Source organism: Ochotona curzoniae, unplaced genomic scaffold (genome assembly GCF_017591425.1).
Source record: "Ochotona curzoniae isolate NIBS_2020 unplaced genomic scaffold, NIBS_Ocur_1.0 contig_293, whole genome shotgun sequence".
NCBI lineage: Eukaryota > Metazoa > Chordata > Mammalia > Lagomorpha > Ochotonidae > Ochotona > Ochotona curzoniae.
Genome location: NW_024465655.1, coordinates 918,498 through 945,028, shown reverse-complemented (window position 1 = coordinate 945,028; position 26,531 = coordinate 918,498). Strand labels below are relative to the sequence as shown.

Genomic DNA, 26,531 nt, shown 5'->3' with positions numbered 1-26,531 from the left:
AGTAGGACCCATAGGAAGCTCCTGCCTGGAAAATTCAACCACCTGTGGCCTTGACAACTTTGCCTTTGCAAACAAGTTGGTCAAACAGACACTTATTTCCGGATTGGCCATGAGCCTGGCAAACAGCCTGCTTTCCTTGGCTCCAGAGTTTTGTTTCAGACATTTTTATTTTAGAATGATTTTAGACCCACAGTAAGTCGCAAAGTTAGAAATAAGAACTTGCTGTAAACACCTTACCCAAACTCCTCTAATGATAATATGTTGGTCGATCAAAATAAAGAAATGCACGTTGGAGCTGGGTTGTTGACTGCACCGCAGGCTCCGTGAGGATCTGGCCCAACTTTCGCCACAAAGCCCGGGATGCAAGCCACGTACCATGCTGCATTTAGCACAATGTCGTTTCAACTCATACATTAATAGGGAAACTCCGTAGAGGAGCGGGAGAGAAAAAAGAAAAGTGTCCCTAAAACGCGTGGCAAGGTCGGGAGTCCATGGGAAGGTCCCCCAGTCTGCCTGGATCCCCACGTGCAGCTGCACCCCGAGCCCGGAGTCACCCAGCCCCGGCCTCGGCCCCCACCTACCCGGTCCCCACCTGCCCCGGCCTCCACCTGCCCGGCCTCACCTGCCTGGCCTCCACTTGCACAGTCCCCCACCTGCCCGGCCCTGACCCCCACCTGCCCGGCCTCCACTTGCCCGGCCCCGGCCCCCACCTGCCCTGTCCCCACCTGCCCGGCCCCCACCTGCCCGGCCCCGGCCTCCACCTGCCCGGCCCCGGACATCCTCCTGCAGCTGTTGCGGGGACCCGAACTCCGGGCGCGGGCTCCGGCGCAGGCCCACCTCCCGGGCACCCGGGCGTCCCCACCCGCGCGCTCACCTGGCACCTCCGCCGCGGCGCGTCCTCCGGGCCAGGTGAGCGGCGGCGACCCGCGGAGCCCGGGCCGGAGAGGAGGCTGGGCAGCGAGCTGGACGTTAGCTGCGCCCACCGTGCTCCGATCCCGCGGCGCCCCTCGGTGTAGGGCGGAGAGGGTAGGCGCCCGCGCCTGGGAGCCCCTAGGACACCCGGGTGTGAGCTGACTTCGGAGGCCCAGGGAGAGGAGGGCGGTGTGGACGACCTGGCTCTGCGGATTTCCTGAACCCGACGCCGCCTCCCGCCGACCGGGGACGGGCGGTGTCGCGAGCGGTCGGAACCTGCAGAGCCACGGCGCGATTTTGTATTAGAACTCAGATCTGGGGGGGCGTGCATGTCAGCATTGACGCTTTGGGGGGCAGGTTTGCTTTAGTGTTTAGGCCACCGGTTGGGATGCCTCCGTCTGCGGTCGGAGGCCCCGAGTTCAACCGGGCAGTGGTGGATGCTGCAGCTGGCCTGTTCCTGCCATGCTGTGGGACACTGGGCTTGTGTCACTGGCTCCTGGCTTCTGCCCCAGCTCTTAAAAAAAAAAAAAAAAATTGAGTCTGGAATTCAGGACTTTCATTTATTTATTCATTCATGGTTTTGGTTATTTATTTGAGTTTCTATGACTACTCTGACCTAAATTTTCACCATCACATCACATATAACTTAAACGTATATGAAATTTCCATATGTCATGTTTTTAAAAAGATTTATTTTTATTGGAAAGCCAGATATACAGAGAGGAAGATCTTCCATCCACTGATTCACTTCCCAAGTGACCACAACATCCAGAGCTGCACCGATCTGAAGCCGGGAGCCTGGAGCCTCTTCTAGGTCTCCCACATGGGTGCAGGGTCCCAAGGTCTTAAACCATCTTTGACAGCTTTCCTAGGCCACAAGCAGGGAGCTGGATGGGAAGCAGGGCTGCCAGGATTAGAACCAGTGACCATATGGGATCCGGGGTGAGCAAGGCCAGGACTTTAACCACTACACTATAGTGCCGGGCCCAAGATTAGAAATTTAAAGCATGTCATTGCAATAATTCAAAATGAGTCCGGGTGGGAAATTATCAGAATATTCCTAAAACTGTACATGTGAAATACATGAGATTTGTTGTCTGTAAATGACAAGAGAAATTTAAAAAGCAAAAAAAAAAAAAAAAAAGGCAATACTCTGATATTTTATCTTTGATTTTATTAAGAGATTATCTGCAATTTCTTGTTACAGGCTTCCATTGCCCAATCACTGATTCGTACTTGCTTATTACCGGACAATCTGAACATTTAATAATCTTCATTCTCAATCCTTAATATTATATTCATGACACTTAAGGTTGCAAAGTTTTCTCATGGAGAAAAAGAAATGGAGGGAGAAACCTTCACACCACACAGCTGCTGCTGCGGCGTGGGCAGACAGCAGTGAGAAGAGGCCCGCCCGGTGAGTCAGGGGTTGTGGTCCTTGACCCACTGCTCGATCCACTGCAGGATCTGACACAGGTTTTCCTCCAGCTCTTCCGGTTTGTTGCTGGGCAACTGATGCACGATCTCCTCCTTGTATGACTCCATGGCCTCTTCGTAAAGAACCTGGAAAATCTCACACTGAATGTTGTCGTTTAGTTTCTTCTCACTATAACCCCTGGAAGCCAAAGAGATCAGGCAAGAAAGGAAGCACATTGTTGTTAACTGGTATCAGCTGGAGTTCCAGGAAAAAAACACACACTGGACATTTTGAATACAAGAAAAAAAAAAAAATCCAGCACAGAACTCCTGCTCTCAGTGCCTGGAGCTAGGGCAGGGACTGTCGCCTGCAGACGCGAGAGGCTTCCCTGACACGGAGCTGAGCAGCGAGGTGGCCCCTCTGTCTAGGGCAGGGACTGTCGCCTGTCTAGGGCAGAGACTGTCGCCTGCAGACGCGAGAGGCTTCCCTGACACAGAGCTGAGCAGCGAGGTGGCCCCTCTGTCTAGGGCAGGGACTGTCGCCTGTCTAGGGCAGAGACTGTCGCCTGCAGACGCGAGAGGCTTCCCTGACACAGAGCTGAGCAGCGAGGTGGCCCCTCTGTCTAGGGCAGGGACTGTCGCCTGCAGATGCGAGAGGCTTCCCTGACACGGAGTTGAGCAGCGAGGTGGCCCCTCTGTCTAGGGCAGGGACTGTCGCCTGCAGATGCGAGAGGCTTCCCTGACACGGAGCTGAGCAGCGAGGTGGCCCCTCTGTCTAGGCCAGGGACTGTCGCCTGCAGATGCGAGAGGCTTCCCTGACACGGAGCTGAGCAGTGAGGTGACCCCCATCAGGTGCGGCAGGCCCTGGATTACCAACCCATCAGTAACCCTGAGAACCGCCTGCCTCCAGCCAGAGGTCCTCAATCATGAGATAAAGAAAATGAAATGTATGCGACCACGAATATCATATGCGAGCTGAACACCTGATGGCTTGTCTGTACATGTATAATTGCAAAGATAATGAGCAATTAATTTACGTGCTCTTTAGGCACATGCAAATTAGTCAACTAAATCTCTAGCTTAAAAAGCTACAAACTCATACTCAACTCTTTATCAATCATAATGAAATCAAAGCCCCTAACAAAAGGTGACTAATTTCATGGAAAAGACAACCCACACAATTGAAGAAAATATTTGCCGAGTGTAGCTTTTAAAGGATTTGCATCTGAAATACAAAAAGAACACTTACAACTTAACAATAAAGAGATGCGACGCAGTTGAAATTAGGCAAAGCAGTTGGAAGATACAGACATGGCCAGAGAACATTGGGGCCTGTGTTGCTACCACCTTCAACACAGGCATGGGCAGCCACGCAGTCCGGCTCCCTGGCCACAGGCCTGGGACAGCGGCGTGGAGGGCCCGAGGCTGAGAGCCCCTGAACCCACGTGGGAGACCCCGCTGGAGTTAACGGCTCATGGCATCAACCTTGCCCCAGCCCAGCCACCATGACCATCCAGAGAGCCAACCAATAGACAGAAAATCTGCTACTGCCTCTGCATCTTTCGAATAAATAAATCAGTGGTTAAAATACAAAAACATTCATTATCTCTCTTAATTGTTTGATATCTTTAGTTCTTGACTTTTTTCTTATAATTTTTTAGATTTATTTATTTTTATTGCAAAGTCAGATATAGAGAGGAGGAGAGACAGAGAGGAAGATCCTCCATCTGATGATTCACTCCCCAAGTGACCACAATGGCCGGTGCTGTGCCAATCCAAAGCCAGGAGCCAGGAGCCTCTTCTAGGTCTCCCACACAGGTGCAGTGTCCCAAGGCTCTGGGCCGTCCTCTACTGCTTTCCCAGGCCACAAGCAGGAGCTGGATGGGAAGTGGAGCTGCCGGGATTAGAACTGGCAGCCATATGGGATCCTGGCGCATTCAAGGTGAGGACTTTAGCCGCTAGGCCATGCCGCCAGGCCCAGTTCTTGACTATTTATAGAAATACAAACATTTTCATCAAAAGTTGAAGTTAATTGAAAGGGACATATACCACACCACGCAGACTGTAATACTTCAATGCTCAAAAACTTCCAATGGCCTTTCACCGCCTACAGAAGAAAGGTGGAAGTTTTCCATCCAACTCCAACTTAATTTCCCATTAGCTGTTCTATTGTACCCTCCGTGCAGTTTACAAACAGCCTGCCCGACAGCAGGGAGTCAGGGAGAACCACAAACCCTGGACCTTAGGCAAAGCCCGGGGTCTTCCTGAGACCCCCGGCCAGCTGCTCAGTGCGGATCAAAGACAGTGCAAAACAGCTTTGGCTAAAATCTGTTTGGTTTTTTTTTCTTGCCATTAAGGTCAAAGCTGCCGCTGTACTGGTGAGGATTAACTCAAGCAGTTCTTGAAGACTGTAAAGTATTTACTCGGGCTGGCTCTGCCTTATCCTCTCCATCTCTGGCGTAGGGACAACTGGAATGAATCACAGCCATCCAGGTAACAAACAGGAAGTCACCGGCCGGGCTGTTCTCCTGGGAAAGCTGGCTTATCAGAGAAGGCACGGCCCAAAGGGTGTCCCCGCGGTACATGTTAGGGAACCAGACTCTCAGCTGACACGCTCATTCCTGAGTTAAACCACTTGCCTGCAGCTAACACATACACACAGACACACCTGTCTCTTCGATTCAGAATGATGGAACCACAAGGTGTGGCCTCGCACCAAACTGGCATGGTCACACTTTGAAATAAAATCATTTATCGCAATGGTATGGCCAGTTTCGGGGTTCTGGATTACACTTATTACACTTGCCTATATTACACTTGAATAAGAATTCAAATTTTTTTTTTTTCTTACCTTGTTTCCAGTCTTTTGTACAGCACACTGGTATCTGCTCTTAGCACAAAAACTATGTGAAACCAACGTTCGGGGAAAAAATCACAGCCGTGGTAATCGACGATAACCCCCCCTTCTCTCATCTGGTGATCCAGCTCGTCTATCACCTGGAAGGAAGACCAAGGAGAAAGGAGGAAAGAAGAAAACTGGCGTCAACCTTCCGGGGAAATTCAACAAACACAGACTTCGTGAGAAGTCATACTTACTCTGTCTTCATCTAAAATGGGACAATTATACTCTTCATCAAAGCCATCATATAGCTCCCCTGCAAGAGAACGATGCTGACCTGTTAAAACTGCATTTTCAAGAAAAATACATCATGGCTTACTCTTTTTAAGTGGGAAAATCACTAACCAGCAGATGTCACAGGCATATCAAATGCAAGGAACAATACTGATACAGCAGAATTTTATGCTGAGGGAACTATGAGTAGCAAAATAAACATATCTAAAACTGTTTTAAACATCAACTACACAGCGACTCAACGAGCCAGTGTTGCGTACCGCGTAAAGGCTTTGCCCGTGACACCAGTATTCCATATGAGTGCTAGTTCAAGTTCCCAGTGCCCCACTTCCGATCCAGCTTCCTGCCAGTGTGCCTGGGAAAGCAGCAGCAGATGGCCCAAGTGCTTGAACCCCCTTACCCATGTGGAAGACCCTAAAGAAATGACTGGCTCCTGGCTTCTGTGTGGCCCAGCCCTGGCCACTGCAACTACCGGGGGAGTGAGGTGCTGGATAGAAAAATCTCTCTCTCCCTCTCTATGTAACTGAGCCTTTCTGAATAAACAACTTCACAATTTTTGAGGTAATGAAAACTTTTTTTTTCCAAGTTAAGAGATTGGTAGCAAGGGGAAACACGGAAAGATACAAACGCATACATAAGAACAGAGTTTCAGGGACAGGAGCTGTGGCACACAACACTGAGCTGGGGCCTACCATGCTCACACCCCATAGAAGCGACAGTTCTAGTTCTGGCTGCTCCACTTTCGATCGGGCTTCCTGCCAATGTGCCTGGGAAGCAGCAGTATTCCTGCCACCCCTGTGGGAGACCGGGATGGCATACAGTTCTCCTGGTTTCAGCCTGGTCCAGCCCAAGCCATCGTGGCCTTATCAGAAAGCAACCACGAGACAGGCCTATCCCCCTGTGATTCTGCCTTTCAAAAAAGTAAAATAAACACTAAAAAGAGAGAAAGTGATTTATTAGGCCAAGGATATGAAACTTAAAAAATAAATTTTTTTTTTTAAAGTTATGGCCTAGTGGCTAAAGTCCTGGCCTTGAGCACTGGGATCCCATATGAGCACTGGTTCTAATCCTGGCAGCTCCACTTCCCATCCAGCTCCCTGCTTGTGGCCTGGGAAAGCAGTGGAGGACGGCCCAAAGCCTTGGGACCCTGCACCCATGTGGGAGACCTGGAGGAGGTTCCTGCCTCCTGGTTCCTGGCTTCAGATCGGCACAGCACCAGCCATTGTGGTCACTTGGGGAGTGAATCATCAGATGGAGGATCTTCCTCTCTGTCTCTCCTCCTCTCTATATCTGACTCTGCAAGAAAAATAAATAAATCTTAACAAAAATAAAAGCAGTTACAGAGCGATGTAGACAGAGAGAGGTCTTCCACCTGCTTGTTCACTCCCCAAATGAACACAACGGTCAATCCAAAGCCAGGAGCTGGAAGCTTTTCATGAATCTCCCATGAAGATGAACTTGGGCCACCTCCTGTTGCTTTCCCAGGCACATGAGCAAGGAAGTGGAGCAGCAGGGATTCCAACTGGTACCCAGATTCCAACTGGTACGCTGGCACAGCGGGCAGCAGCTTTCTCTGCTCTGCCACAGCACGTACCCTCAGGCTTACACCACCCTCTGGCCATCCCTAAAAGCATCTTACTGTGTATGGCGAGTCTTCCCACCTCTTCCGCCCTAGTATTTTGGGACAGGGAAACATCAGACTGCCATTAGCTCTGGATGACAGGAGGGCTCCGAGGCAGCTGGGATTCTGTCTGGCCTGGGAGGTCTGGGCACTGACCTGTGCCCCACCATCCTCGCCCTGGCCTCACTGGGCTGCTGCTCGGGGCTCTTTCAGTCAAAAATGTATAAACTGTCTTCGTGTGGAGAAAACTAGGTAGCGATTCAGAAAACTGCCTTTACTTTATGCCACAAACTCTGAAGAACTAACTTCTTCATTAACACAAAACTAGTGGAAAAGTCTGGGCCTGGCACTGTGGCATACTAGGCTAAGCCCCACCTTTGGCCCTGGCACCAGTTTATGTCCTGGCAGCTGTTCTTCCAATACAGCTCCCTACTTGTGCCCTTGGGAAGCAGTGAAAATGGCTCAGGTCCTTTGGCCTCTGCCCATGTGTAGGAGATCTGGAAGAGGCTCCTGGCTCCTGGCTTTGGATCGGCTCAGCTCCAGCTGTTGCGTCCACTCGCGGAGTGGACCAGTGAAAGGAAGATCTTCCTGTTTCTCCTCTCTGAATATCTGCCTTTCCAATAAAAATAAAATAATTTAGAAAGAGAGAGAGAGAGAAAGGAAGGAAGAAAGGGAGTGAGAGAGGAGACAGAGATTTCCCATTCTCTGATTCACTCCCCAATTGCCTGGAAACTGTCAGAGCCAAGCCAATGTGAAGCCAGGAGCCAGGAGACTTCTCTGGGCCTTCTATGGGGTGCAGGAGCCCAAGGATTTGAGCCCCCCCTCCTGCCCTCTCAGGCGATAAGCAGGGTTGGACTGGAGGTAGAGCTGCTACAAACCAGCACCGATGTGGAGTCCAGCACCGATGTGGGGTGCTGGTCCTGCAGCTGGAGGCTTAGCGTACTACATCAAGATGCTAATACCTTTCCTGATGGTTTTGACTTGCAGTTGGTTGAGTCTGTGGGTGGAGTCCTGATGTGGAGGAACAGCCACCTGCACCAGTGTTTGAAACAATGCCACATAACCCATCAGTACTCACACCTATTGTGGACAATGTGGTAATCTTGAGGAGACAAAGGTTTCTTCATGGCTTAATTTCTTGTTTCTAAAACAGTACTGAACTCGGCGCTGGGTCTGGCACTGTAGCCGAGCGGCTAAAATCCTCACCTCGCACGTGCCAGGATCCCATATGGATGCCAGTTCAAATTCCGGCGGTCCTGCTTCCCATCCACCTCCCTGCTTGTGGTCTGGGAAAGCAGTCGAGGACGGCCCTGCACCTGTGTGGGAGATGCGGAAGAGGCTCTGGGTTCCTGGCTTCAGATCAAGTGGCGGTGGCAGCCACTAGGGGAGTAAATCATCCGATGGGAAGATTTTCCTCTCTGTCTCCTCCTCTGTAAATCTGACTTTCCAATAGAAATAATCTTTTAAAAAACTGTGCTGCCATTTATAGCATTATGACCTTTTAGAAGTAATGTCTTTATAATGCAATGCAAAATGTCTTATGATAATGGATTTTAATACTTGAATCCTTTTAAAACATTCATTTCAAAGACATGTATCAAACACCAGGCACAATGACTAAAGGGACGACGAGGATGTAATAGTGAATTAAATGAGCAGGACACACTGTCCTTGCCTCAAGGAGTCTGCCTCATTAGAGAACAGATCACCTGGGACTTAGAGTCCACGGTCCTGTGGCAACAGTGGGTGGTCACCTCCCATTAACTTGGGACATCAGAAAGTTTCCTGGAGGAGAGGACTTCCGGGCAGACCTGAAGCAGTGAGCAAGGAAGGGAAGCAGGCAGAGCAGAGTGGAGATCAGGCCCTTTCAAGGCACGGAAGGTTCCAGAACAGCAGAAGAGGTGGTGAGGGGGACATGCAGGTGGAGGTCAGATTGCAGAGGGCCCTTAAGGCTGTGCTGACTTCAGAGGGAATCCTACAGCTTTAGAAACATGAGGTGACGTCCATTTCCCAAGTTTTCAAAACTAGTTTTGGTTTGCGGGTGGAGAATGAGGAGTTAGGCAGCAAAGGCAGCAGGGCACTGATGGAGGGTAGAGGAGCGACCATCGTGATATGTTCTAGGCTAGTGATTGCAGAATGGAGACAATCACATGGATTTCAAACTTTTCAAATGAATGTCAAAAAGGGGGAATCTAGGCTAGATTCACTTCCTCTGCAAGGAAACCTATAGTTATCTAGACATAAGGATATACTACAGTGGACACTGAAAGTTCGATTTGGTTAGATGGAAGATGAGAAAATTAAGTCAATTTTTTATGACACTTTTATGGCTTGGGACCCACATCCCTTATGGATGCTGGTTCAAGCCTTGGCTGGTCCACTTCCAATGAAGCCTTCTGCTAATGCGCCTGGGAAAGCAGCAGAAGCTGGACTAACTCCTTGGGTCCCTACAACCACATGGGAGCTCTTGGCTCCTGGCTCCGGACCAGCCCAGTTCAAGCTGTTTTATCTACCTGGGGAGTGAATTAACAGATGGAAAGATCTTTCCCTGTCAAAAAAAAAAAAAAAAAAGAAAGTTTTATGGAGTTTGGTGCAGTAACCCACTGGCTAAAGTCCTTCCCTTGCTTGCACTGGATCCCATACAAGGTGCCAGTTCATACCCCAGCAGCTCTGCTTCCCTTCCAACTCCATGCCTGTGGCCTGGGAAGGCAGTAGACAATGGCCCAAAGCCTCCGGACCCTGGACCTGTGTGGGAGACCTGGAGGAAGCTCCTGACTCCTGGCTTCGGATCAGCTCAGCTCCGGTTGCTGTGGTCACTTGGGGAATGAACCAGTGGACAGATCTTTGCTTCTCCTTCTCTCTGTAAATCTGCTTTTCCAATAAAAAGAAACACATCTTTCAAAAAATATAAGTTTTATGGCTTCAAGAAAATCCAAATACAGCTATGTTAGAGGGGTGAGCATTTACCAGCACAGTCCCTACCAGAGTGCCTGGCTTCTCTGCTTCCCGGCCAGTTTCTTGCGAATGCACACCCTGGCGGGAAGTACGTGATGACTCAGTCCTTGGTTCCCTACTGTCCACATGGGAGACCCAACTGAGTGCTGGGCTCCTGGCTCCGACTCATTCCTGCCCAGGCACTGGGGGAGTGAACTAGTTAGACGGAAAATCTCCATCTTTGACTTTCAAATGAAAATGTAGGAAAAAAAATACCCTCAAACTTTTAAGACATTTTAATTTCAGAAAAAATTGATTATGGGGGTCAGACTTATGCTGCTAATTTTTATATTAAAAGTTCTTTTCTAGTATTAAATGATGACATCTTCCTTAACGCTGTTACTTATACTGAGACTAAATATTTCTTTTTATGCTGCTGTCAATAATTAAAACAACTCATATGTCTTCCTTTGGAAACAAACTACATAGCCACACATTTATATGTACTGCATGTTACAAGCCACAGTGCCAAAAGGACGCCGTGCTTTCAGAGCGTTTTTAGGTAGAGAGAAGAAAAGTCATGAAGTTCACATAAAGTTAGAGACCAAGATGTGACATTTAAGTGGGCAGCTGTTCTGGACAAGGGGTTGTTTGTAAGGCAGATAACAGGATCTCCACGTTTAGAGAGCAGCATGTACTGAAACTGGCGGTGGGAGATCATCTACGTAACAACAACAACGTACTGTGAACACAGTGCAGAAAGCAGCAAGGGGCCGGCCGGAGAGTGAACCGTGACCCCTGCAGACTGCACAGCTCGGGTTCAAATCGTGTCATTTCCCCTCTCCACCTTCTAAAGGAAATGACAATGCAGAAGAGGAGTGGAAGAGATGCTGAAGAGCTTTCTGATTCCGGGAGTCTGGCACAGCACCTGCAGCCTTGGGCTAGGGACACTAGAAGCTGTGCCAAGCTATCATGGGGTTTAGAGGTCAAGGACGCCTGTGGAGCCAGGGAGCATGGACTTACTTTGTGCAACACTGGATATCACTTGGCAACTAACAGGGCTGATGTAGGGGTCTAGAAACAGGGCTGCTTCGATGATAGATTGCCTAGATGGTGGCTTCAGGGTCCTCAGCAGACCGTCAGAGGAAGTGGCTGCAGGGGACCCGTGGGAGGAACAGAGGCGGAGAAGGGACAATGGGACTGATTAGTTTCAGTCTTCCAGGGGTAGCTGATGGGGCAGCAGTCGGGTTCAGAAGAGGTTAGAGCAGGGATTCGCAGATCTTTTCTGCAAAGGGTCAGATAATATGCACTTAAGGCTGTTTAGTTCAGTCTTCGAATCACAGGGGGGAGGAAAAAAAAAACCAGTAGCTTGCCAACCCCTGGTTTCTGGAAGTATGACGTACGTGCTGCATACCTTAAGATCTCTACCTGCGGGCCCGGCGCGGTGGCGCAGTGGTTACGGTCCTCGCCTTGCACACCTCGGGATGCCATATGGGCGCTGGTTCTAATCCCAGCAGCTCCGCTTCCCTTCCAGCTCCCCGCCTGTGGCCCGGGAAAGCAGTCGAGGACGGCCCAAGGCTTTGGGACCCTGCACCCATGTGGGAGACCCGGAAGAGGCTCCTGGCTACGGACCGGCATAGCATCGGCCGTTGCGCTCACTTGGGGAGTGAATCATTGGACAGAAGATCTTCCTCTCTGTATATCCGCCTTTCCAATAAAAAATAATAAAAATAAATCTTTAAAAAAAAAAAAGATCTCTACCTGCAATGCACCCACTATTTCCCCGGGAATTTTTTCACCTGGATCTTTGGGAATACTGGAGTAGGAACAGGCTCAAGATGGTAAAATGGTGCTGTGGTGTTGCTGGCTTTTGGGAAAAGCCCTCACCTCCAGTGCTGGCATCCCATGTGGACACAGGGTCATCTCTGCTCATGCCCCACTCCCTTGCTTCTGTGACCGTGAAAGGTGGCAGAAGGTCTCTTGTCCTTGCACTCTGAACCCACGTGGAAGACCCAGAAGAAACACCTGGCTCCTGGCATAGGATTGGCCAAGTTCTGCCCATAGCAAGTTGGCCAAGTTCTGACCATCTGACTGGTGTGGCACTGTACCCTGCTAATCCTCTGCCGGCAGCGTCGGCATGAAGCATGGGCACTAGTTCATGTCCCGGCTGCTCCACTTCCAATCGAGCTCTCTGCTAGTGGCCTGGGAAAGCGGCAGGTCCTTGGGCCCCTGCAGCAATGTGAGAGACCCAGAAGAAGCTCCTGGTTCCCAGCTTTGGATCAGCTCAGCTCTAGCTGTTGTGGCCAATTGGGGAATGAACCGGCACATGGAAGATTTCCGACTCTCCTCTGTAAAACCTACTTTTCGAACACATCTTTAAAAAAAGAGAAAAACAGCAAATGCAATTTCTCAGTGTTTCTCTCCAGAACTCTGTCTTTCAAACAAATAAATCTTGGGGGGAAAAAAAAAACAACCTTGACAAAATGGTGTCAGGAAAGTTAAAGATGCTACCGAAACTGAATGTTTGCCTCTGGAAAACAGCATCAATTGAGAACTCTTGAGACCATGAAAGGAAAGCACCCTTCCAGGTACGCCACCTTCTGGCTCATAGCAGTCCCCTAAGATTATTTCTCAGTGTAATTCTGTCTTGGCTGCAACTGGATTAAGGATGACCTCTTAGAAGGATCATGGCTGCTCTCACAATAAGTCCCATTCAGAAAGGTTTAAAGCCAGGTGGATATAGGATTTCTCAATCTCAATGCTGGGAAGTAGAAAGGGGAGTGGCCTTACAGGCTGCTGGCATAATCCCTGGCATTCACTAACTGTCAACAGCAAGCCTCACCCCTCCCCAAGTCCCTTCTCCCAGTTGCGACAATGTCTCCTGAGGGGTAAAAACCCACCCACTGACAAGCCACTGCTTTATACATGACAGCCTGTTTTTCTAAAAATACAATGCCACTTAGGTGGGAAAGGTGGCAGATGCGACAGGATGCGTCTGTGCTCAAATTGCATCCCGGAAACCACTCTGCACCTCCAAGTTAGGTCATTCCAGCAACCCCTCGTCTGGCACCAGGGAAAGGAAACTGCTCTCCCTTAAGGCTTAGGTTGTACCAAACAACATCCCTGGAGGGCTGGGACAGTCACCTAACAGGACAGGACTACAGGCAGCGCAGAAACCTGACATTACCACCCTTGGTTTGGCAAGACCGTTCCCCTGAACGCATACACCCTGAGATTCTGTACATATGTCATTAAATTCAGAAATGTCCAACTGAGTTGCTGGGACTTCAACATAGCCAAAACTGAGCACAATTATTCATGCCTGAGACAGAACTGTATGTTAAGTTGCCGCCTGCAACGCCAACAGTTTCAAAACAGACACCAATATCAGTCCCTGCTGCTTTGCTTGCGATCCAGCTCCCTGCTGAAAGTGCTTGGGACAGCAGCAGAGGGTGGCCCAAAAACATGGGTCCCAGTGCCCACGCGGAAGACTCAGATGAAGCTCCTGGTTTCGGCCTGGCCCAGATGCGGCTTAGCAGGCCCAGCTGCAACTGGGGATGTCCATATCCCCTGACCAGAGCACCTGGCATCGAGCCCACTCCGGCCTCCCACCCGGCTCCTTTCCTGATGCCCCGCAGCAGGCATACTTGGGTCCCTGCTACCCAAATGGGAAACCTAAATGGAGTTCCTAACTCCAGGTTTTGGCCTGGCCCAGCCCAGGGTGCAACAGGGCAAACCAGCAGATGGAAGATCTGTCTCTTTGTACCTTTCAAATGGAACACTTTTAAAGATCTGAGCTGAGGGCCTGACGCGGGTGGCCTAGTGACTAAAGTCCTCGCCTTGACCGCATCAGGATCCCATATGGGCATATGGGCGCTGGTTCTAATATAGGCTACTCCACTTCCCATCCAGCTCCCTGCCTGTGGCCTGGGAAAGCAGTTGAGGACGGCCCAAAGCCTTGGGACCCTGCACCTGTGCTGGAGACGTGGAAGAGGCTCCTGGTTTCAGATCAGTGTGGCTCCGGACATTGGGGTCACTTGGGGAGCGACTGATTGGACGCAAGATCTTCCTGTCTCTCCTCCTCTCTCTATATATGACTTTGCACTAAAAATAATCCTAAATGCCAAGGATGCTTAAATATAACCAACGAGATATAAACACGGTACCTAAAGGTGGGGCGTAGGGGTCTCAGTCCCAAATGGTTGCATGTTTGAATCCCTACTGCTACACGTCTGACCACTGCCTGCTAATGGACCTGCAAAGGCAGTAAGAGCCCAAATATGGGGCCTTGACACCGCCATGGGAGACCCTGATGAGGCTCCAGGCTCCTAGCTTCAGCCTGGATCCAGGCCGATGAGGCCATGTAGGCAGTAAAACAGCACACTGAGGATCTCAAACTCTGCTTTTAAATAAGTAAGTAAACAGTAAATAAATAAATCTTTAAGAAAAAAATAATCTATTAAAAAGAAGTTGAGGAATTGAGAAAAATAAATCCAAGTAGAGGATTCACTCTGAGAAAACCTTGCCTTGGCGAGTCAGTTGTAACTCAACAATCTGAGAGAACACACGCTAAGAGAGACTGCTACACCAGAGCTCGCCGTATGCTCTAACCATCTAAGGGTACCAGAGGAGACGCAGCAACAGTAATGGATTAAAATAGCCTGAAGTTGCTGCACCTATTACTCCTGTTAATGCGCAAAAACTATAAAATATAATTGCACAGTAAATAATCAAACAGCTAAACAACTTTATTTTTTTTTTTACACTGGAAAGCTATGAAAAACCATCATTAATCTTGCTAAAGAACATTCAACAGTCCAACTGAAAAACCACACTTATTAAATACTATACAAGTTTTCTCAAACACAGCTTGAAAACATAGAACATACTTGTTTAATTGCAGTACAATGGGTTCAAGACCAAGGGTACATGTTACATGCATCGAGCTTACAAATTGTCATAGTCATCATCCTCATCATCGTCATCATCATCATCATCTTCACGCTTCCTTTTCAATGTACTCGACTCATTGGCAGTATTTTGGGATGACACCATGTTGGTGGTAATCAGAATGTTTTTGGACCCAATCAGCGAGGGGTTAATGAGCACATTCTGAACCGTGGAGGTGGCAGGCAGCGATGCCTTCACAGCAGGTGGCTGTGAGGCTGGCATCTGCACGGTAAACCTCTGGCCCGTGAGGGACATCGGAGCAGCCACTTTAGTTGGGACAGACATGGTCTGCGGAGCCGACGTGCCTAATGTGGGCGTATTTGGTCGGCTGGCGACCGACCCGACACTGAGCCGGGGCACTGTTATTCTTCCTGCAGAAGTGGATGGCTTTTTCTGTAAAGACTTAAGCCTGTAGTTGGGAGCTGTTAAGCAGTATCGATCGGGTGGCAATCTAGGGCCCGAATACGGTTTGATCAGTGGCAGAGGGGTTTGATTTCTCTGCCTTGCGATATCTAACAAAAAATCTCTCGGAGGAGGAGAGGTGAAAGACTGGTCCGCGCGGCACTGGATGGCCAGGCGCACGTCGTCTGCGTCAACGGTAGCTTTCTTAGCATGGCTTGAGTAAATTTTTGCATCATCTAGAATTGTGGTCACATATCGGAAGGCAAATTCCAACATCTGATTTATCACTCTCGGCTCATATTCTGTGATGCCCATATCCTTCAGGATCTGCGCCATCATCTGTGCGTCTTTCGGCATGCTCTTGGGAGAAGCCATCTTGCCAGACTCCATGATATCTGCTGATCAGACTTTGGATCATTCGAAAAAAATATGTGGATTAGATCAAACTGAAATACTTCAGCAGTAGCAACGTCTAGGAACTTTCATTTTTAAAATGTGTTACATTCTTGCAAAAAAAAAATTCTTTTTTAAAATTTTAAATCATGTTAAATAATTTTAACAAAACATATTTCAAGTTCCCATTACTTAAATGTACTAAATTCCTATCCTGTTAAAAATCATTGTAGAGTATAAAAAGATGATGATGCAAGTATAGGATTTACTTAAAAAAAAAGAGAAAAAAATAAAGGAAAAAAAAAACTAGGGGAAAACATAGTAAAAAAGAATTAAAACCATACTACTTTGAAATATATGCAGCTGTGCGCTGGCATGCAACCATCCAACCAACTCAATACTGTGAGAGTCCTATTCCACTGCAAAGGCTGTGTTCCCAGGGTTGGCACACACTCCCTGTCCTCCTTATGTGGGGGGCACCACACACACCCAGTGCCTACCCAACTAGAGTACCCTCCCCTCCGCCTCACGCCGACCCCAAGTCCAATCTCTTCCTGGAAACCTTCCCCATTACAATCCTCACACAAGAACTGCTAGCTACTTTGGGAGCTAGAAATAATCCAGACAACCAGGACATGGTACAGGACACTTGCTGTTTCCTTTTCCAAGGGCCCGGATGGAGCACAGATGCCACACTGGCAGCCTGTCTTTGCCTCTGTGCCCTCGGGTAACACCTAACAGCCCCAGTGGCCACACTTGCCAGATACAACACAAACAGAAGGGCCAACCCCACACTGAAGGGCCTCTTACCTTCTCGAGCTAAGTCACCCACATTAACGTATTTCAGTCCTGACCTCGAGGCAAGTTCTTTGCCTAGCGTAGTTTTCCCAACCCCTGGCGTACCTGTAAGACAAACCAGAGAGATGCCCATGAAACGTTAATTCTCACACTTCAACTCCTGTGCCCTGAGAATTTTGCAACAACCCACACAGAAGCTTCTCTAACAAGTGGATGAGAACATGCCTGACTGCTCTCCCAAATTAAAAACGCTTTCCCAAGCTAACCTGAGAGTCACCGCGTGTCTCCCAGGGCGGGATACACATCCTGCCTGCTGTCACCAACCCAGGACTGCCCAGAATAAGCCTCAAGTCTCAAGTAAACCACTGTCATTATGCGCTTTCATTGAAAAACATATAGAAATTGTTTGCATAACAAGCCTTGGGCTGGGAGCCACCATAAACCAGTTTCTGGCCTACCTTTCTAACAAGCCCATTGCATACTGGCTTTCTAGAGAAGCGTGCTGTGTGCCAATGCGCATGCTCAGGGACCTGCCTTTTCCCTCCCCCCTTTCACATCTAGAACACTTCTACCGCAAGACAAACTCATGGTTCTCAGATGCTCAGCTTTAACGGCAGTAAAAGGATTAAATCTGAGCACTGTAACAGGTATGAATGAAACCTCCACTTGCAGGAGAGTATTTGACTACATTCCACCAGCTCTGGACCCCTGGGCTGTTTCACAGCCAATCAGATGCTGTAAAACCTGCCTGATAAGGAATCTCACAGGAGCTCACGTGTAGCTCCCTGAGGCAGGATTTGTGAGCCACCCACAAGGTTAAGTCTCATTAAATGATAAAAAAACAAAAAACAAAAATAAAAAACAAAACACTTGAAGGAACTATGCAGCAGGGAGCTGCCTGACAGGCTTGCAGCCCGACCCAGCTCCTGTAAGAGTGTGGGTAAAACGCTATTGTTGGCCAGTGTGATGAGGTTCCTTTGTGTAGAGAAAACTGCTACTTTGCTAGGCCAGGAGGCGCCTGGAGCTTGGGAGGATTCCGCTTTAGTGATAAATCCGTTCTTTGCTGTCCTGCAACTTTGTGAACTCAGGTGCAGGGGGGCAAGGGCGCAATTCTTCTCTGGTCCCAGGAACAGGAGGAAGATAAGGGCGTGAGAATGGGATGAGCCATAGATAATGGGTATGAGAACAGAACAGGCTGCCTGTGCCTGAAGGCCATAAAAACGAACATGTCTAAGGTTGTTACTTCTGATGTAGTTCCCAGCCCCAAAGGGCCTATATAAGCTTCTGTCTGGGGCTGTTCAGGGTCTGATCGCCCTGCTTGGCTGGCCTGCGTGCCCCAAGTGCCGTCTGACCCCAGCATGCTAGCGCAATAAACTGTTTGCTGTTTGCATTACCAGTGAGACTCTCTGCCGTTCTTTGGGGGCTGACTAGCTCGCACCCTGACGTCCTGGGGGCTTTAGCCCGGACTTTTAACACTCCCTGCTAACGGCCCCAAGAGAACAGAAGATGGCCAGGGGCTCAGATCCGAGCCAGCACAGGGGAGACCCTGGCCACCAGATGACACACCTCTGTCCCTCTCTTTTCCACCCAAAATATCTAATTTCTTCGAGCTGTTCACAGTCTTTCGGTGCGTGGTGGTAACAAATACAACCCATGAGAGGTCTCCGCCAACGAGCGTCTGTTTTCATCCTAACTGCCCCGCACCTGCAGCCCGATGGATCGCTGTCCCCCGGAAGCGAGCGAGCCCACGAGCGGCCCCGGCCACGCCGCGCCGTCCAGCCCCTCACCAGAGCTCCTTTCTCCAAAGGGAGGCCCCACACGCCTCCGCCACAACCCCTCACCCCAAACCCATGCACCCGCACCCCGAGCCGGGCGGCCTTGCTCGGCCGCAAGCGTCCCTCGACGGTCGAGGGCGAGAAGAGCCTGCACGCGCTCGTCTCTTCAAGGAGAGACCTCGGCATCGACCCTCCCCAAGACGCCACAGCCTACCTCCACCGGCAAAACACAAACGACGGAGCCCGCTCGCCGGTCCCGAGCGCCCGATCCCGCAGCCCGGCTTCTAGAAGCCGCCGACCCCCGGCCTCTCCGAGCCGCCCTCAAGGCCCCCCGCCCGGCCCCTCCAACGGGCCCCTCTACCCGTCGCGCGTCCTGACCGGTGAGCAGAATGTTCGGCCGCAACATAGTCCTCCCGGCGGAGCCTCCGAGCACCTCCTCTCGGCACGCGCGCGGCTCACGCACCGCCAGGAGGAGCCGGAAGGGGCGGAGCGCGGGCGGCGGCTGGCGCCGGCGGGGCCTGAGGAACCCAAGTCCGCGCCCGGGCGCCCGTCCCCAAGCCACCTCCGCCGTCCACTCGCCGCCCACCGGTCACCTGGTGTTCTAGAACACGCTTCGGAGGCAGCGTCCGAGGCGCATCGGCCACTCGGCTCCGCGGCCTGAGGCAGGCAGTGCGCCGGCTGCCTAAGTCCTTCGGGGCCTGTCCCGCCCCCTCAGCCTGCGTCACGGATGCGCCGAGCGTTCTGGAAGGTCCCCCGGGAGGCGGGAGCCCAGGGAGGGTCGGGTTGGCTTGGCTTCCCCGCCCGCGAGGGGCCGGCCCCGCGCTGCTTCGCTCTTCCCCGTCCGCGAGGGGATGCAGCTCCCGCAAAGTAAGGCCGTCGCGCTGAGGGTGTGTGTGACGTGGGTGTCCTGGACCCAGTGCGATGGGGAGGACGCGATCGCGGGGTCCTGGCCCGCACCCCGCTCCCGGCTCACTGCAGGGCGAGTCCGGGCCAGTGTCCGAGCTGAGCCCCGCCTGTGCAGCGTGCAGGGCAGCGGGCTGCGCCAGGAGTCCGTCCCCGGTAGTGTCTTCTCCCCGTGACGTGTCGCCTCAGGGACAGGTCCCCGCTAATCAGAGGATGTCACTGTCGGCCTCTCTTTTTTTCCATAGAGCGATTAGAGTCCCTACCACAGGTCCTTATTTCCACCCGTCGGCTTGCATTGAATGTTTTCGTTGTTGTTTTTGCAACAGTGTGTGTTTCTGAAACTTACCTAATGGCAAACGATGTTGGGGGCGGGGGCAGAGATGAATAACTTATAGGGTGGGGGGGTCCTTGGAGCTTGTGCCCCCCGTAAGTCGACTACACCTTCCAGCGTACAGGTCGATTGGCCTCAAGCCTTTACTTTTGGCTAATGTAACATGGGTGAACTCGCCACTTTGCTTAAGGAATGATAAATTACGAAAACTGAAAAGCGGAGTTGCCAAGATCCTGCCTAGTAGCAAGTTCAAATACAGTTTTAGAACATTTTTCAGTGAGATTTCAGGTTTTTCTTTTATCTAAAGGAAATGACTCATCCAATTCATTGTATTCTGCTTTTTTTTGAAATTTTGGAAACCAGCTAATTTGTTGTATGAAATACTTCGGGGGCATAAAAGCTAGAATAGAATTCTCTACTTTTTCGTTTTGAAAAGAGGTCAGCATCAAATATATTATTTTTCTGGTTTTTTTCTAAACATGGTTGTATTCATATGGAAAACTTTCCATGATGACACCACAAGTAGATTACTTTATACTTACATTAGCGTTCTAATTTTGCTACATACCGTGTTTTGCTTTGCTAGTTCTTGAGCCTTTTGTTATTGATTATATCAATATAGAATGATTACTGTAATATTGTATTTATAGTCTTTCTTGATTTGAAGTGTTTTCTTGTTTTCCTTAGGTGAAATATACTTTATTGGACTACAGGCTGTGTACTATGGATGGGAACTATTAAGGTTTATAATGTCAGACACTCTGCTTCGAACAAAGGTATCTTCCACAAAGGTATGATGCACTAAGATGCCCATGGGGTCATTACCTAATTAAACCGCATGTCTGCACATCTGTCGGTCATTTTTTGTGAATATTGACTATTTTGGGTAATGATTCATTTACCTATTTGAAAAGCAAAGTTCCATAGCAGTTGGGGGGGTTGGTGCGGAATGATTTGCTCCCCAGATGGCTGTCGCGGCTGGAGCTGAATCAGACTGAAGCCAGGAGCTGTGGGCTTCCTCCTGGGTATCAGGGCCCAAGGATGTAGCGCCTTCCGCTGCTTCCCCAGGTGCCTTAGAAGGGAGCTGGATTGGAAGTGGACCAGCCGGGTCCCATATGGAATGCTGGCGCTGTAGGCGGGGGCTTAACTTGCTGTATCTGGTGTCAGCCCCTTCTCATATGCTCCTAGTGACTTAGCTTCCACTCTCCAACTGTGGTATTCAGAACTGTTGTAATTAGTAATGTAAACAAGGCTAATGGGAGTTGTGAAACAACACCAAAGCACAGTTTTATTTTGAAAGAGCATCTAGAAAAGCCCATTGACCAAGAACAGGCTGAAAACTCGGGCCTGGCACGATAGCGTAGCAGTTAAAGTCCTCACCTTACATGCCCGGGACTCCTTTTGATTGCTGGTTCTAATCCCAGCGACCCTGCTTCCCATCCAACTCCCTGCTTGTGGCCTGGGAAAGCAGTCGAGGATGGCACAAAGCCTTGGGACCCTGCAGCCATGTAGGAGACACCGAGGAGCTCCTGGCTCCTGGCTTCGGATTGGCTCGGCTCTGGCCATTGTGGTCACTTGGGGGGTGAATCATCAGATGGAAGATCTTCCTCTCAATCTCTCCTCCTCTCTGTATATCTGATTTTCCAATAAAAATAAATAAATCTTAAAAAAAAAAAAAGAAACAAAAGGCTGAAAGCTCAACATAGAGGAAAGAGCTGTCTAAATGGTAGTTGGCGATACAGCTCAGCCACAGGCCCTGCCTCCTGGTGCTGTGGCCAGGCCAAACCTAGAAACCAGAAACTCCATCTGTCTGGGTCTCCCATGTGGGTGCGGGCAGCCAAGCACTCGGACACCCCTCCAGTCTGTCCCAGCATGTCAGCAGGCAGCCGGACCGGAAGTGGAGCAGCTGGTCTCAAACCTGTGCGCACACGGGAAGTTGCTGCCACAGATAGTAGCTTAACTCCTTCTCACAACACCAGCTCCCCCAGAGTGTTTTTAAGAACTGTGCTTCTCTCTGTCTCCTTTTTATACATTTTATTTGTCTGAAAGTCGAGTTATAGAAGGAGAGATCTTCCATCCACCGATTCACTCCCTAAATGGCCACAAAAGCCAGGGCTGGGCCCGGCAGGATCCTACATCCAGTCTCCCACATGGGCACAGGGTCCGAAGCGTTTGGGCCACCTTGCATTGCTCTCCCAGATGCTGTGGCAGGGAGCTGGATGGGAAGCGGAGCAGCCAGGACTTGAACCAGTGCCCGTATGTGACGCTAACGTTGCTGGCAGCATTTCCTGTGCTGCCTGTTACCTTGGGAAAATTACAATTAATAAAAACAATACAGCTTATGTTGTGCATGTGGTATTCATCGTTAAGCTGCTTAGCGGACAAGTATGTGGTTGCAGTTACTGTGAAGTGGGACGGAACTAACATATAACGAGACAATTCTATTTAAAGAATTAATTTCTGAGGTTTTTCTTTTTAAATACCATACATATGATGCGTATTTTGCTTCGTGAGCAGTTCAGTTGTGTAGAGAATGGGTGCATCAGATGTAACGATGTTGGTGTGACCTTTTTTTCAGGTGACAGACTGGGTGGACCCGTCGTTTGATGACTTTACAGAGCATGTAGGCATCTCTGCTGTTAGCGCCGCATCCTTAGGTGTGAATAACTCGACCCAGAGAAGAAAACATGTGCCTTCCACATTAGAAAGTAGCAGACTTCCAGCTAGAAAAAGAGGGAAGCAGGCTGCCACAGAATCGATTTACAGTCTAGAAAATTCCAAACAGCACCTCTGTGAAGATGACTCATGGGTGGACAGATACCAACCAGAAACTCAGGTACTGAGTAACAGCAAGCAGCACTGTAATTTTATTTCAAGGAGGATGAGAGCGGGTGGGAAGAAAGAGGTGTAAAGTCTCACATTGTTTTTTTTTTTCACTCAGCATTGTTAATGCATAATGAACTGGAGTGGAATAGTTCTTCCTCGGTTATATGTGTTTGCGTTCTAAGTTCCAGATTTTCCTAACAGTTATTCTGAAGTTGAACCGTTGGTTATTTATCTTAGGATGAACTTAACCCCAACCAAAAAATGATCTCTATTTTTTTATGAAATGTCATATTCCTCCCTATGCCCTTCCCCAAATGTGTTTCTAGATTAGAGAAAAAAATTGTAAACTTGCCCAAGATTACAGTGGTGTCAGCTCAAAATACATTTTTTTTTCCATAATAATATAAAAATTCAAGTGTGATCGAAAGGTCCTGCATTATTACAATACGACATGCTACTAGTTTGATGATTTTTTTTGTTTAAAATGTTTGGTTTAATAAGTGCTGATATGCCAAAAATCCTTGAGTTGAAAAGTTTCAACTTCGCATTTCCGTTTTAGCATGAACTTGCTGTGCATAAGAAGAAAATTGAAGAAGTTGAAGCCTGGTTAAAGGCTCAAGTTTTGGAAAGACAACAAAAACAGGTAATTAAATAAGCGTGTTTAGAAACGTGGGACGCCAGCTGTCTCTCTGAACCTCCGGGATGGTTTTGGTCAGATGCGTCCAGATGGGCTGGGGTGGAGCGCTCCCGGACCTGCCTGCTGGTCACTTTGAAATTCCCCTGTAAATGTGCCTCTTTCTCCTGCCCGGCTCCTCTGGTCAGCAGAAGGATCAGTAACTAGTTAGGGTTGTCATCTAATGAACACCTCCAACACCACAAAACACACAGTAGTTTTTGCGCTAAATATAGTTGAAAACAGCCAGCGTGGTCTCAACCTGGTGTTTCTTGGTTTCACTTCCCAATTCGAGTTACCTTCAGCCCCCAAAGTGGACTATTTCCTCCTTGCAATCTATCTTCTTAATTTCTGTTTGAAATATTTTGACCAAGGTAAATAAACTAGTGAAAGTACTCATGTATTCATCATATATAGGTTTTTGTTTGTTTGTTTGTTTGTTTTCTTTTAGGATTCGTGTATTTGAAAGGCAGGGACACAGAGTGAGGAAGAGGAAGCGATTTGACCCCGTCTGCTGGGGTGGAGGGGCCTGGGTGTCCAGTGAGACGCTGTCGGGGCTGCGCCAGCCATAGCCAGGAAGTCTGGGTCAGCAGGAACTGCCTTCCTGGGCGCCTTGGCCAGGAACTGCCTGTGTGTCTCTTTAACAACCCCACAAGTGACTTAACGTAAATTATTAGCTTCAGGGCATTTCAGGCTGTTGATATTTAGTGTTCTTTATTTGAGAGAGCTTCCCTTTGCTGATTCACTTCCCAGATGCCCATAACGGGTGGCACTGGGATGGGGCTGAAGGGGAACTTGGAGTTTAACCCCGGGCACCCACTTGGATAGCCGATACCAGTTAAACTTGAGCCATCACGGCTTACTCCCTGAGTTTGTAGTTACCAGCTTCAAATCAAATATAGATACTCTAATGTAGAACTTATCTTTTTTTTTTTTTTAAGGTTTTATTTATTTGAAAATAAAAGAGAGAGAGCTCTTTGATCTGCTGGTTCATTGTCAAAATGGTCATAACATCCTGGGTAGGGCCAAGCTGAAGCCAAGAGCCGGCAGCTTCTTTGAGGCCCCAAGCACTGGGGCCTCCACTGCTTTCCCAGGCAGCTTGGCACGGGGCTACCTTATAACGCACTAAGCTGCAACACCAGGCCCTGGCATTTGAGTGTCTTAACTGGTAGGTTAAGCAACTGCCCAGCTCCTTTTTCTAATTTAAAAAAAGGCATTATTTACAATTTATTTTATGTTTTTATTGGAAAGTCAGATTTACAGAGAGGAGGAGAGACAGAAAGCTCTTCCATCTGATGCTTTACTTTCCAAGAGGCCAGAATGGCCAGAACTGAGCTGATGTGAAGCCAGGAGTTCAGTACCTCTTCCAGGTCTCCCACACAGGTGCAGGGTTCCAAGGCCTTGGGCCGTCCTCGACTGCTTTCCCAGGCCACGCAAAGGGAGCTGGATGAGAAGTGGGGCCACGGGAACATGAACTGGTGCCCATATGGGATCCATGCAGATGCATGGAAAGGACTTTAGCTGCTAGATTACTGTGCTGGACCCTATTTTATTTTATTTTTTTATTGGAAACACAGATCAAATTTATAGGAAAAAGGAGAAACAAAAAGATCTTCCAACTTTGCACCTGCTATCTCATTCCCTAAATGGCCATAAAGCCTTTGCTGCACTGATCTGAAGCCAGGAGCCAGGAGCTCTTCCAGGTCTCCCACATGGGTGCAGGGTCCCAAGGCCTTGGGCCATCTCGACTGCTTTCCCAGGCCACAAGCAGGGAGAAGCATGGAAAGTGGGGCCGCCTGAACTAGCACCAGCGCCCATATGGGATCCTGGCGTGTTCAAGGCAAGGACTTTAGCCCTAGGCCACTGCACTGGGCCCTGAAAAAATTTTTTTCTTGTTTGCAAATAGGTCAAATATTTGCTAAGTTTGAATTCTCAAGGCAACTTCTTTAAGACAGTGTGATAAATGTATTACACAGTGTAGACAATGGGGAGATTAACAGAAGTTTTGTGTTTTGTTCTGATTAGATTATCTTCTAGCTCTCTTACTGGAGGCTTTTCTGTGTGGCTGTATACACTGTGTCAGAAAGCAGACACTTAATCCTTACATGAGAATAGTGCCCAGCTCCCATGAATGGGCTTCCTTTTAAAAAATTATCTTTTTGTAAGTTTGAAGTTGCTGAATTAGCACACACTAAGGCATTGTTCCTAAAAAGAAATTTATACTTGAATTTTGCCAGCATCAAGTCACATTCTTGTCAACTGATAAATACATAACCCTGTTTTACTTTTTTGCTTTTGAATACTTATATATGTATTTGAATGAATTACAGTGTAGGTGGGGAGAGAGAGAGAAAGAAGTCTTCCATGTGTTGGTTCACTCCCCAGATGGTTGCAGAGGCCAGCACTGAGCTGTGCTGAAGCCAGGAGTCAGGGGCTTCATCCTGGTCTCCCGTGTGGAGTAGCAGAGCCTAAGCATTTGGGCCATCTGCTGCTGCTCTGCCCAGCCCATTAGCAGGAAGCTGGATTGGAAGTAGAGCCTGCATGGAAGGCTGACACTGCAGACAACAATGTTGACCCCTTCTCTATGTATGTTATGGATTTATTTGTCAGTTTGAAAGGTAAAATGAGAAAGAAATTTTTCCTACACAGATTCCCTCCCGAAATGGCCACAGTAGCCAAGATTGTGCCAACCTGAACCCAGGAGCTAGGCACTCCTACTTTGTCATAGGAGAGGCAGATCCCAAATACTTGGCCATCTGCTGCTGCCTGCTTAGGCACGTTGGCAAGAAGCTGGATCTGGATTGGTGCATTTGGAACTGAAAGCAGCTTAACCCACTGTTCCTCAGTGCCAGCCCCATAGCCTTGGTCTGTGAATTTCTCTTTACAGGCACAGTCATCAGTATATGTTATTGATTTGCAAGCACGAAACCCATGGGCAATAGTGCTATAATACATAAACGACCATTAAAAAAAGAGAGCTGCTTGGGGTTGCTGCAGTGGTATAACAAGCACCAGCATCCCATGTGAATACCGCTTCTAGTCCCAGCTGCTCCACTTCCAATCCAGCCCTCTGCTAAGGGCTTGGTAAAGCAGCAGAGGGTCCCAGGCAAGAGACCCCCAGAAAACTCCTAACTGCTGGCTTCAGATCAGCTAAGCTTTGGCTGTTGTGGCCATTTAGGGAATGAACCAGCAGGTGTAAAATCTCTCTGGTCATTAGAAGACAGAAATATAGTTTGAAAACAATCAAAAAAAAAAAAAAAAACAAGACAACTTTCCCTCTGTATTTGCTTCTCTCTAACTTTTAAAAAAAAAATAGTTAATTTTCATTTGAATCGTAGATTTTTCCAGAGAAGGAAGAGCTAGAGAATAACTTCCCATTTCACTCTCCAAATGCCCAGAGCTGAGCTGATCCACATGGGGACTAGGAGCTTCCCTGGGTCCCTGCACAGGAGTAGGCTCCCAAA

The 26,531-nt window shown here is 49.0% G+C and overlaps 3 protein-coding genes across 3 annotated transcripts in view; 1 reads left to right on the top strand and 2 right to left on the bottom strand.

The window, feature by feature from the left end:
- Positions 1-2,064: 2,064 nt before the first annotated feature.
- AK6 (adenylate kinase 6) lies at positions 2,065-18,794 on the bottom strand. The gene is made up of 5 exons (XM_040979061.1): positions 18,713-18,794; positions 16,572-16,664; positions 5,425-5,483; positions 5,180-5,325; positions 2,065-2,527 (listed from the first exon to the last, which is right to left on the bottom strand). The coding sequence occupies exons 1-5, from the start codon at positions 18,738-18,740 to the stop codon at positions 2,335-2,337; spliced, it is 519 nt and encodes a 172-aa protein (XP_040834995.1). The 5' UTR covers positions 18,741-18,794; the 3' UTR covers positions 2,065-2,334.
- TAF9 (TATA-box binding protein associated factor 9) lies at positions 14,738-16,661 on the bottom strand. The gene is made up of 2 exons (XM_040979060.1): positions 16,572-16,661; positions 14,738-15,775 (listed from the first exon to the last, which is right to left on the bottom strand). Exon 2 carries the CDS (start codon positions 15,756-15,758, stop codon positions 14,964-14,966), a length of 795 nt encoding a protein of 264 aa, XP_040834994.1. The 5' UTR covers positions 15,759-15,775; positions 16,572-16,661; the 3' UTR covers positions 14,738-14,963.
- A 113-nt stretch (positions 18,795-18,907) lies between the features above and the next one.
- RAD17 (RAD17 checkpoint clamp loader component) overlaps positions 18,908-26,531 on the top strand; it is a 29,325-nt gene continuing 21,701 nt past the window's right edge. The window contains exons 1-4 of the mRNA XM_040979059.1: positions 18,908-19,201; positions 20,256-20,359; positions 22,147-22,404; positions 22,954-23,037. Coding sequence (XP_040834993.1) covers positions 19,186-19,201; positions 20,256-20,359; positions 22,147-22,404; positions 22,954-23,037 — 462 coding nt within the window. The 5' untranslated portion in view covers positions 18,908-19,185. The remainder of the gene's footprint in view (positions 19,202-20,255; positions 20,360-22,146; positions 22,405-22,953; positions 23,038-26,531) is intronic.